The sequence below is a fragment of the Rhinolophus ferrumequinum genome, chromosome 6 (genome assembly GCF_004115265.2).
Source record: "Rhinolophus ferrumequinum isolate MPI-CBG mRhiFer1 chromosome 6, mRhiFer1_v1.p, whole genome shotgun sequence".
NCBI classification, from domain to species: domain Eukaryota; kingdom Metazoa; phylum Chordata; class Mammalia; order Chiroptera; family Rhinolophidae; genus Rhinolophus; species Rhinolophus ferrumequinum.
In genome coordinates, this window is record NC_046289.1 from 33344317 (window position 1) to 33357077 (window position 12761).

Sequence of the window (12761 nt, forward strand, 5' to 3'; positions counted from 1 at the left end):
GAGTCTTAGAAAGAGAAGGGGGCCAGCCCAGTGGCTCAGGCGGTTAGAGCTCCATCCTCCTAACTCTGAAGGCTGCTGGTTCGATTCCCACATGGGCCAGTGGGCTCTCAACCACAAGGTTGCCGGTTCAACTCCTCGAGTCCCGCAAGGGATGGTGGGCTCCGCCCCCTGCAACTAAGATCGAACACGGCACCTTGAGCTGAGCTGCCGCTGAGCTCCCGAATGGCTCGTTCAACTCCTGCAAGGGATGGTGGGCTGTGCCCCCTGCAACTAGAAAACGGCAACTGGACCTGGAGATGAGCTGCGTCCTCCACAACTAAGACTGAAAGGACAACAACTTGAAGCTGAATGGCACCCTCCACAACTAAGATTAAAAGGACAACAACTTGACTTGGAAAAAAGGCTGGGAAGTACACACTGTACCCCAATAAAGTCCTGTTCCCCTTCTCCAATGAAATCTTTAAAAAAAAAAAAAAAAAGTAAGACCACTGCAGAAAAACACGTAAGATTGGCTGAGAGAATAAACCACAATAGGCACGTATCAAACTGCTAAAAACCAAAAATAAAGAAAAAAATCTAAAAAGCATCCAGTGAAAAAGGGCACAACATATATAAGGGAACAACAGCAAGAATGAAAACTAACTTCTCATCAGAAACAATGAAGGCTGAAGACAATGAAACAGTTTTAAAGTACTGAGAGAGAAACAGCTGTCAACCTAGAATTTTAAATCCAGCAAACGTATCTTTCAACATGAAGGTGAAATAAAGACATTTTCAGACAAACAAAAGCTGACAGAATTTGTTTCCCACAGAGCTAAGCTACAAGAAATTAGTATTAAAAGAAATTCTTCAGACTAAAGGAAAATTATTCCAAAAGGCAAACATAGATTTGCATGAGCACTAGAAAGGTTCATATGTGGGTAATTTTTGTATTTCTTTGGTCTAAAGCAAGAATAAAATTGTATACTGAGATTAATAATATGTAGAAGTAAAATAAGAGATGTGATAAAAATATATGGTGAATGCCGCTGCTGAGTGCCATCCAACAGAAAAGCAGGGATCTTCAATATGTAATTATGTTTTTTGACCTTGATGGAATTGTGAGAGCTGAGTTTGTACCCAGGAACACTATGGTTAACTTTGAATATTATAAAGGCTTATTAGAGCATTTAAGAAATGATATGCGTAGAAAACAGCCTGAAAAATGGGCGAACGGTCTCATCTTCCATCATTGCAACGCTCCGTATCACACTGCGCTTCTGGTACAGCAATTTCTGTCAAATAAAAACATCACGGTGTGTCTTCATCCACCTTATTCACCGGATCTGGCACCATGCAACTTCTGACTCTTCCCCAAAGTCAAAATGGTTCAGGTCATTCAGACAGCCATGACAGCCCAACTAAAGACACTCACGAAAGAGGACTTCCAGAACTGCTTTAGAAAGTGGCAAGAACGATGGGATAAGTTGTGTTTGAAGCAAGGGGGAGTATTTTGAGGGGAATTAATGGCAATATGCCTTTTACTGTAATAAATTTTTTTCAACATTCACCATATTATTTTGATCACACCTCATATATAACAGTCTCACAAAGGACAGAAGGGGGTTTTAGTGGTGTATATTGAGTGAAGGATATACACCACTAACTTATTACATGGTAACCCCAGAGCAAACCTCAGTCTGGCCCCTGAGCAATTTCTCTTAACCACTGTGCAATGCTGCTGTTTGTCAAGTGAATATTTTTGCCACTACGTGATTACTTCGAGGTTGCAATATTGACATTATCATTTTAATCCAATCATGATTGGACTGAAAAATCCATGAGATTCCAAAGGCCTGTCCTGCTCACAACTTCTAAGCTGCGAGTGTTGGGTTCTTCCACATAATTTGCTGTGCCCTGTAGCTTGTGATCCTGCTACACTGGCCACAGTTGATTGTTCCACGAATCTATGCCTTAGTTAAGGGCAGCCATCCTTTGGGAGGCTAGAATGACCCAATAATCGGTGCCCAATCAGGGGACTCTCTTTTGCATTATATAATAACTAGAAGAATCAATCCAACCTCTTTCAGGGAGAGTATGAGTAGCAGAGGGAGAAATGTGCAGAGATACTGGAAAACACATGAATATGTATATTGTGACTATATAGCAGTGGACATCCATTTGAAGATGAGGACACAACCGAGCCACCTGAGCTGCTGTATTCATTACATGACAAAGATCTATTTTTTTTCCCAAGAAGCTATGCCTCTGAGACATTCACCTTTGTATTCTTAAAATAAGCCTCCAGCATTTAAGATAACGTGCTTTTGTTCCTTGCAATCTCAAGGAATCTGTCCAAACTTACCTTAAAAAGAAAACATCCAGACCTGCAATGTACAGCACATTAAACTAAACGGTTAAGGCATAAAACATACCACATAAAAAGGGGTTACACAGCCTAAGTAGGGCACTGACATTTACTTTAACACAGGGAATTTAAAAAATTTGCTATGAAAATTACTACATAGCTGTTCAAAAGATAAATGAAAATGTGAATAGTTAAGCACCCACAGAGTCTTCTCAATGCCATTTAAAAAGCAAGCCTTCTTCAAACTCTAATTTAATTCAAGAATCAAGGGTAAAATGGGAAGGCATTAATAACTCTGCATATTTTCCTAGGCTCTTTATGTCAAAACAAAAGTAATATTCAGGTCATAAAGCTCATTTTTAAAGATACCTCAATTAAAGATATTTTCTCTCTCCATATACGTGTGAATCTTTTTGTCATAACCAAAATAGGCTATTAGGAAGAGGATATATATTATAACTAATTCAAGTTGGAAAAAAGAAACCAGGTGCTCCTTAGGTTGTTGATTGAGCCATAAGAGCTTTGTCTCCTGTCAATCTGAGTTTCTGTGTAAACGCACAACCTTTTAATTATTATGACATAAGAAAATCACCTCAAAAATCACATTAAGCACTAATAATCACTCCGGTTTCCTTGGGTTCCAAGTGTATATTAAAAGCTTACACTTTTCAGCGGCAATTCTTTTGAAGTTTAGTATTCATATCTTTGCATTTTCAAAGCATTATGCATTCTTAATACTTCTGACAACTCAGTAAAATCTTCTGTATTATCTTGAATTTACAGCTGAGAAAAGATTTGAAAAGAAATGAATTCTTTAAGGATGCACAATGAATCAGTGGCAAAACTAGGATACAAATTTTTAACTTCTTAGTTTCTAGGTGAGAAAATTACAAGTATTCAAAACACTTAGATACATGCATTTTTAATGAATTTCCCTGTAACACTGTTGTGGAAATCCCCATAGAAGACAAAATCTTTGCCTAAAAGTTGGACCATTAGTCCTCCTTCGGCAGTAGAAAACACCTTGCAGCTGGTACAACTGTGTCTGTTTCAGGGAACACGCACTTTAACTGAAGTTGAAGAGATTGGGAGTGTTTCCCCACATTGAATATGTCTACTCACAATTAGAAAACCTTTGAAGCATTAACAGATAGGGGTTATAAACCCAGACTGGATCTTAGGTGTGCTCACAACAACATAAACTTTTATCAGTACCAGAAAAGGAAACAAAGACAACACAGTAAGATTTCTCATACAGAACTGCACATTTCCAGGGTACTTTCCTTCTGAAGAAATAAATTAACATTTTAATTTCAAAGTGAAAAATATTCTCCTAATAGTCATCCATACTCATTTTCCTTATGGTCCCACTTCTTTTATTCATGGTTTTTTAGATCCTCCAAGTAAACCTGGCATGTAGCATTAAAACCAGTATAATTCCAATTCTCGACTTTGAATAATACTTTCATATATTATGATTTCTGAAAGTAGAGGTATCGTTTAAAACACAGCTCAGGTTTATAAACATGACCACAATGCCTTTTCCCTTACAAATCATTAATTTAGTAAATATTTAATATTAAAATAATGTATTTAGGACTTGGTACATTTTATTGTAATTAAGTTGAACATACAAATAGCTTAATTTAGTAAGTAACGAGTGTTTGGACACCACATTTTAATTCTGAAAACCCACTGTTAAAATACAAATATTTTCCATTTGAACTCTGTTCAATAAGTTTCATTTCCATCAAGTGATTCACCCCCTATCTGCAGAATATATTCATGAAAAACTTGCTATCGGCTAAAGCACTGCACTCTGTCAGACGTAACCAGTAACAACTCACATCTGCTTAGTACAGTTTTGCTACTTTTATCTTTCTACATTTTCTGTTCTTAAGATCCAGGCTGCATTCAATTGACAATGATTATAAAGAATGATAACCAGTGTAATGGAGGTGGGGAGAGTCCCTCGCAAATACTGTTAGTAAGAATGTAAACGGGCAGTCTTTCTGGAGTCCAATTTGGCAATAAATATCAAAATTTTAAACACATACTCTTTGATAAGCAAATTCACATGTAGATTTATCCAACAGAAACACTAACATAAGTAAGCCAAGGTATACACACAAAGGTCAACACAACATTGTTCGAAATAGTGAAAAATGAAATGAACCCACCTGTGCAGAAAAGATGTAACATAGTAGGTCTGAGACTGCTACCTTAGAAACGCTTGCTTGCAAGGTTGGTCCTTGGCTAGCATCTAGGAATTTGGCTGGTAAACAGTTCCCTGCACTAATAAAAAGCTTTCGCTACGGACCCAAACCTGAATGTATGAAGCCATCATTGAAATGATATAACCCAGATATATATAACCCAGAGCCACCCCACACTGAGATTCAACTGGTTATAAAATACTTTCCTTCTTGTTTAAGCCATTTTGAAATAGGGCTTTATTGGTTGCAGTCAAGAGTATCTGTCTGGATTTCCATTTCTGTTGGCTTATATAAAATGACACTGAAATTATGGGCCAGAGAGCCCTGCATTTGTATCCTCAGATGCACCATTTACTAATGTTGTGAATGTGAGCAAGGCATTTACCATCCTGAGGTACAGTTTCTTCATTGTACAATGAAATGATACCTTGTACAGTAGTACCTTGGTTTTCGAACGTCTCTGTTGACGAACATTTCGGTTTACAAACACCGTAAACCCGTAAGTAAATGCTTCGGTTCTCGAACATGCCTCGCAAGTCGAACACGTCACGCAGCTTCTGCTGAGTGCAAGATCCTGAGGCCTAGCTGTCGGCTGTTTGCGAACGTTTCAGAACTCGAACGGTCTTCTGGAATGGATTACGTTCGAAAACCGAGGTACCACTGTATATCATAAGTACTGTTACAAAAAAAAAAATAGAGGGCAACTCACTGTGTAATCTGTAAAGTGTTTCTAGACTTTAATGATGAGACAAGTTCTAGCAAATAACTTGCTATACAAGTGGCCAATAATGGACCCATACCTCTGAGTGGCTCAACCCTAGAATATTTAAATCCCAGAAGCTCTGCCAATGTCCACATTACAAAAACTGCCCCATCTATTACCAGAAACATCTGAAGTCAGTCATGGGAAACAATTTTGTTTAGTAGTTAGTGTGATGACATAGACTGTCATAAATGGAAGTTTTAGTTGGGCTAGTGTCAGGATTTTGATTTCGAAAGATTCTAGATATCACACAATGTCACTCACAAGACATCTGCAGAATTCCTGAATTAACAATGCTGGAAAACAGCACGGAGTATACTGTAAGACAGGCTGAGTCAACCATATGATATGGAGATGGCAGCAATTCAAACAACATGGCACAGACAACCTCCATTTAAATGTCTCAAATGAGAAATTAACAGAGAGGCACATCCAGGAAGCTATAAAATTTTTTTCTGAGTACCAACGATTCTGTACCATAGACACATTCTGGAATTTACATTACCACTCTTAAAGGTTTTACTAGAAATAATCAGTAATGTTGTACTTAATGTATTTTACTAATCATACTATAAAATATATAGAGATATAGATATGGACAGATGTATACATATATCTATACATATACAAACAGAATGGATACATACATAAATGTTAGGCCAAAGGGAGCTTTACAATAAGCACCAAAGAATATTTAATTGCTTGCAGAAGTAGAAACTGAGCTTCCTAAGTTATTAATCACAGAAGTTACTACCCATGTATGTTTCATATACTAAAAAACAAAGCAAATAAGGCAAAAACTTTAGTGCACTTAGACATACAATATAAAATAGTTAATACACATCATAAACAAAACCATTACCAGATACAAAATAGCCATTTACATGTAATAAACATTAAGTATTTCAAGAAAAAAAGATTTTAAATACAATAGTTAATATTACCACAACTGTACTAACATAGTATAATATCACAGGAAGTTGTAGGAAATAATAATAATCTGCAAAAAACAGGATTATTTCTTTTGTGTGTGGGGGGGTGGTAGGTATTTATTTCTCTTGGGTGCAACAAGGCAGAATTATTTCTGTAACATTCTGAATCTAAATTTTATCTCTATGCGGCTTTCACAAAAGAAAAATGTTAAAATTAAATTTCAGAGCAAATTCTTACTCTAATTTTTTGTATTTTTATTCTAGAAGTATGTTAAAGTATTACCATTTCAAAAAAAAATAACCTACAGTTTCCCAGAAGAATTATTTTTAATACTGGCAACCTTCCTGTTCAATACACAAAACATAAAATCTTTTCTTCTTCAGAAAGCTCAAAATTCAGAACTCTACACCAAGCTCTTTGTTCTGTGTTTTCTTTTCCTCTTGGGTGCAGTGAACTCTAAAGACATAAAAATAAGAAGTCTGTCAGGCCTTAAAAAAGTAATACTTAGCTGCTAACATACATTTAAACTATATAGATGTTTAATTGGTATTAAATAAGAATGGCATCGCAGCAAAGCTCCAATAAGAAATCTTAAACCTGACATAACGTGATTTTCTTCTTCAAAATGATAGTGCTGTTGAAAATTTACTAATGTACACCCTAGTCATCCTAAATCCTACTTAATACAGTGTTTCCCCGAAAATAAGACCTAGCAGGACCATCAGCTCTAATGCGTCTTTTGGAGCAAAAATTAATATAAGACCCAGTGTTATTATATTATACTACATTATATTATATATTATATTATATAAGACCCTGTCTTATTGTACTATTATAGTAAAATAATTTCACTATTATAGTAAAATAAGACTGGGTGTTATATTAAGTTTTGCTCCAAAAGACGCATTAGAGCTGATGGCCTGGCTAGGCCTTATTTTCGGGGAAACACAGTAGTAAGCTACTTTGAAGTTGTTTCTTTGGTATGTTCTCCCTATAATAAGCATGGACCCCATGTGCCAGATCTGAAAGGTACCTAGGACAGTGCTAAGAGAGATAAAATGCCTAAGATTTCAATTTCATTTCAGGTTAACCTGAAAATTAACCCAAAACACTAGGACCATACATCTTTTTGGCTACCATACCAGATTCCAGAACCAACATGCAAATAAGTGTCCATTGAGAAATAGTTGTGAACCTAACAGTTACTAGTCATTAAAACCAAAGAAAATAATAGAAGATAGAAAAACATGGAGATTATGAAAGGTGTACAGAAAAGAAACATTCCCCACCAATGAAAAACAAAAGCAGAGTGACAGGACAAGGAATGAGCAAAGACAAAGGAAAAGTTAAGAGAAAGAAGAGAGATTCCTAGAAGAGAGCAGCAGCCAGGACAGCATGCAACCAGCCATGAGAACTGTCCAGAGTAAAGCGGTCACGGTCTGGAAGAGACTTCTTTAAAAAGGAGAAACTGATAAAATGCCTAAGAGGAGATTTACATGACTGAGGAAGAGTCTGGGGATAAATCCGTGATAAGTACACAAAAGAAATAAATAAATAAGGCAAAAAAAGTTATTAAACTCTAGGGAAAACAAATGTACAGATTAAGGAAGAATCATAGTATATTACAAGGCCCTGCTGCCGATAATGTTGTGTAAATGCTGACTACCAATACAACTAAAATAATAATTATATTTGGAGAGCAGGGGCTGGGAAGCATACATGTGCTTGGGATGGGAGGTGAAGAATATAAAAGAACAAAATCCTCGACTTCCTCAGTGGGAAGTCAATAGATAATCAATAGAATTGAAATATGAAGAAATGACAATATTTCATGTTATGACATATGACATGTTATTGAGAGACCCAGAGGTAAATACCACAATTAATAAAGAGTTAAAAGTGGTTGTCTCTAGAGAGTAAGCAATGGGAGTCAGAGTCAGAAGACTGGTTTCTTATAATGAGTATTACAAAATTATTTGAATTGTTAAACTATGCGCATATGTACATTTAATGAGAACCAAATTTTTAAGAATCACAAGCTTGCCAGCTAGCCATAAAGGTTTATGTATGTGATTAATAGTTTGCAAACAGTAAAAGCCAACAAGCAGGACTAGAGAGAAACTATGGTCTGAAACTCACCAACAGATTATAAAGGATTGTTTTATGCTGACATAAGCAAACCACAGAAGCACTCAAATTTCTGAAGAAATACTCTCTTTTAATTGTCTATTCTTTGTCTTCTATATGCTTCTATAGCACCCTGTTCCTCTTTACCATAATGCACTGGCTTGTTTTTCTCCCACAATAAACTATAAAGTTCTTTGGGACACAGACTGATATGACTCATTCAACAAATATTTACTTAGGTCCATTATGGACCAGTCACTATGCTCAGATCTATAACCACTGTGATTAAAATAAAATGGTTCTTAAATTCTTGCAGCATATATTTTTATATTTCTGTACCTAGTTAGTGCTTGATACACAATAGGCACTCAATAAATGCTTGCCGAATGAATATACAGCCCAAATGAAAAAAAAAGTCATCAGGCATTATTTTAATACACATTATATTCATTATCATTGATGGATTACCAATTACTACTTTTAAGTGTCTTGATTAATGGTATGATTAATACTAAGGTTCTCCAACGTGCCAAAGATAAAAACATCACAAGAGCTCACAGCCAACCATCACGTTCTTCAAGGGTTCTAAACCTTGATGTTCTATGAGCATAGCTTTCCTTCAGTAGTTTGACATAATTTCATCTGTACCTGTTTCACTGTAACTTTTGTTCTCCTCGTCCTCTTCTGTAATTACAGGCATACTCAGACTTAAACATTTATCTTCCTTATGTATATTCTGTGTGTCATCTAGAAATGGATGAAAATAATTTTATATGAAAACAGAGGATGCTAATATTTAAGAAAAACTTTTACACAAATAATGCCATTATTACAGCATAAAAATTAGATTTCAGAAGCTAAAATTGTAATGATAAGCAGAAATACGCATTTTAAAGTATATGTCTTCCATTAAAGTAAAGAAAATGGAGGAAAGGGGAGGAAACAAAATTAGCCAAACTGATATCTCATTGAATCTTTATCATACATAGCACAGGTTATATCTGCTGACATCAGGGAGTAATCATGTGTGTTACTTCAACTTTATTAATTAATCACAAACGTAATTTTAAAGTTACAGCCTTGTTTTAGAGTGAAGACACACTTTATCACCACACATGCTCTGTAAAATATATCTCTCTAATCATAAGTTGCCATTGACTTTTCATTTTCCAAATCACTGGAGGTTTTCTACATCAACCTTCTGCTGCCTGAAAAAATATCCTAAAATATCCTAAAAAATTTATCACATACCATTGTCATATCAGGTCTCATTGAGCACGTAACTTCCATGTCCCAACAGCAACCCCCAACACAGTCACTCTTTATTGTGTATGCTGCTTAGTCATCTCCATAACACTTCTCCCACCTGATAGAATTTATTTCTTTATAGTCTTGGCCTCTTCCCACTAGAATGTAAGATTCACAAGGATAGATTTCTGGTTTAAGATGAGGTACTCCAGCACTTAGGAAAGTGTCTGGCATATAGTAGGGCCTCACTAAATATTTATTAAATGATTAAATATGGTTTCAACTATTTTATAACGCAATGCTTCACAGCACATATGTTAACAAGTACTTGTCAGCACAGGAGGCAAGAAATTAAATGAAAACGAGTTTAAGCTTTCTGTTCTGAACACATGTATGCTGGATCTTAATGGGGTGCACATTTTACAGAATGAAGAAATTGCTCAAAGATGGAGTTGAGTAAATTACAGCCATAACTTTCCATTTTAAACACAACTCAAACTTCATAAAATAATACCAATTTCCCATTAAGTCATTACAATAGAATTTTACCTTTATTTTCAAGTCCTACATATTATAATTTTTACATGATTTTTAAGATGACAATCTTTTAGGAAAATCTCTTTCCATATCTAATCACATTTTTTCAGACTTTGAATCTATAAAATTTTTCAATTGATCACAAATTTATAATCAATATGATCTACCCAAAATTACTAATATTGTTCCTCACAATCTTTTAGCCATGTCCATCCATATCAATTATTAATGATTTTTTTAAATCCACATTTACAACATAACAGAATCTATCCAACAATGTCAAGGGAAGAATTTCTGAGTTCAAAACTGGCAGCTCAGAAACAAACCATCTAGTCACGTGATGATTAACTACACTTTAGAGATCTCGTATTTCTACATTAAATGAATAGTCTTAAAAATTGAAAAGCAACATTCTCCAAAAGCTCTTAAAAACAAATACAATGCTTCACCCCTCTGTCATGCAGCCAGGAACCAAGAAGTGAGTACAAAAACTTTAGGATATTTATCGCAAAGTCCACAAATTAAATAGAGCTCATGAATTTCAGCCACAGATATGTTCCTCACGCCTTTATCCAGAACCTAATCACATTTATTTTACAGAAAACTAAAATGGTCAACCAGTTTCTTAAATCATTACAGTTAAGAAGCAGCAAAAGGGCAAAAATAAATTGCTAAAAGCCTGCACACTGAGAAAAGAAAGAAGACAACCACCACAACAAATATGACAGAAAAACTATTTTTTAAAAATAAGACATAAGAGCTGACATAAGAACTGCAGCGTGAAGACCTAAGTATCTGCCCCACACATTGAGGGTATTTCCTGATAGGATCATTATTTTATAAAACCCAGTAAACTATGCTCATGAAAACTCTGAGTCATAAAGAAAAAATTAAATTATGTTCAGAATAATACACTGTTCTAGAAAATAGGAGAGCATAAGAAACATTTCAGTATTTTTCTAATTATTCAAAATGATAAATGCACATTATAGAAAAAAGCACATAAAGGATAAAACATGTTTTAGAAAGATATCAACCAGAATAATTAAACTTTTAAAAAGCAAAATTTTGACACTTAAATCATTAACCTCCGTTATCCACCAAAACTAATTCCCCAGGAGATGTCAGGGAGATAGTTTATTATGCTCAAAGCTAATGGTGTGGGATGCAACTATTGTAATAGACTATTGGTCAATCTCCAAACAAATGATTACTAAACATGCACCTAAAATACAACTTGCTTGAGGGCATGTCTAATTTGAGCTGCAGGTCCCCATTTCCAATTACCTGAGATACAGTAATTATAGCTGCTCAAGATTCAGGCTTGGATTCAGACAGACCACCAGTCAAGTCTTAGCTCTATTTATTAGCTAGGTGACGTTACACATGTGAAAAAAGTTTGGCAGATAATAAATGTTACATAATTAATAACTGCTGTCGTCTTCACCATCATATCATTACTCTTACTGACGCCCGTCCAGAAAAGTGCATGTTATATTCTCAAAATGATGAACAGATATAACCAAAGCTTAAATAAAACAAACTTAGGTAAATCCAATCAATATACTGAGCACCTATTTATAGCTACATAGCTATTAGAGGAACTGAGCCTGGAAAGGCAGACTGGAGCAAACTCCTCCCGCCAAACGAAATCTTCATCCTGCGATCCCTGCTTCTATTAAATGCCTCAACATTCCCTCCATTGCTTAGGCATTAGGCATCCTTGTCTCATCCCTCTGCATCAGCCTTTATATTTGGTTACCTACAGCTATACATTGGCTCTCATATCTGTTAGTCTGCTTGTCTAATTCCTATGAACCAACTGGCCAGATACTCATTACACCCCGGTACAGCCTTTTACTTAGTGTTCCTGTTTTCTTCAAAGAAAACTGGTCCTACCACTTTCTTGCTCAGAAGTTTTAGATGACACCTCTTCCTATCAAATAAAGTAAAAAATTTGGGGTTCCACATTTAAGGCCTGGTCAACATATTTTTTTACATTAACAGTAACTTTTCAACACACCCTTAATACTCCAGGAAAAATGGACCCCTCACTCTATACTTCCAACTATTTTGCCAATCACTCAACTTGTATTAGACTATGGAATTATTGTTACATTTATTCCTACTCAGGAAAACTCCAAAGATAAAAAAAAAAAATGTAACAATAATTCCATAGACTAATACAAGTAGAGTGCTTATCACAAAATTCAAACGTTACAGAAATTTATAGACTTAGAAATTTCTCATGATCCCATCCCTTAGAATTAACTACTGTTTGTACTTAATATGCTTCTAGATTTCTTCAATGACACACGTTAGTGCCCACACATATTTTTATTATTAGGTTGGTGCAAAAGTAATTGCAGTTTTTGCAATTATTTTTAACCTTTTAAACCACAATTACTTTTGCACCAACCTAAACAGAAATGGAATCATATTCTTCTTTAAAAAAATATTTTCACTAAGCAATGTATCGATATATTTTGGATATATTTTCAGGTCAACATACATATAAGTTTTTCCAGCTTTAATCACTGCAAAATATTCCTTTCTATGGACTGACAATAATTTTATGTTCCCAATTTTT

General features: G+C 35.2%; 1 protein-coding gene across 2 annotated transcripts in view; it reads right to left on the reverse strand.

The window, feature by feature from the left end:
- Positions 1–2766: 2766 nt before the first annotated feature.
- The window catches only part of SNAPC1 (small nuclear RNA activating complex polypeptide 1), a 30230-nt gene continuing 20235 nt past the window's right edge, over positions 2767–12761 (reverse strand). The window contains exons 9-11 of one of the 2 annotated variants that reach the window (XR_004423309.1): positions 9035–9133; positions 5241–6715; positions 2767–5005 (exon numbers count right to left, since the gene is read on the reverse strand). Coding sequence is in view for 1 of the 2 variants with exons in the window: in XM_033109472.1 (XP_032965363.1) it covers positions 6663–6715; positions 9035–9133 (152 nt within the window). In the remaining variant the exon portion in view is untranslated. Of the gene's footprint in view, positions 6716–9034; positions 9134–12761 lie in introns of both variants that reach the window. The other variant, XM_033109472.1, reaches the window with a different exon arrangement.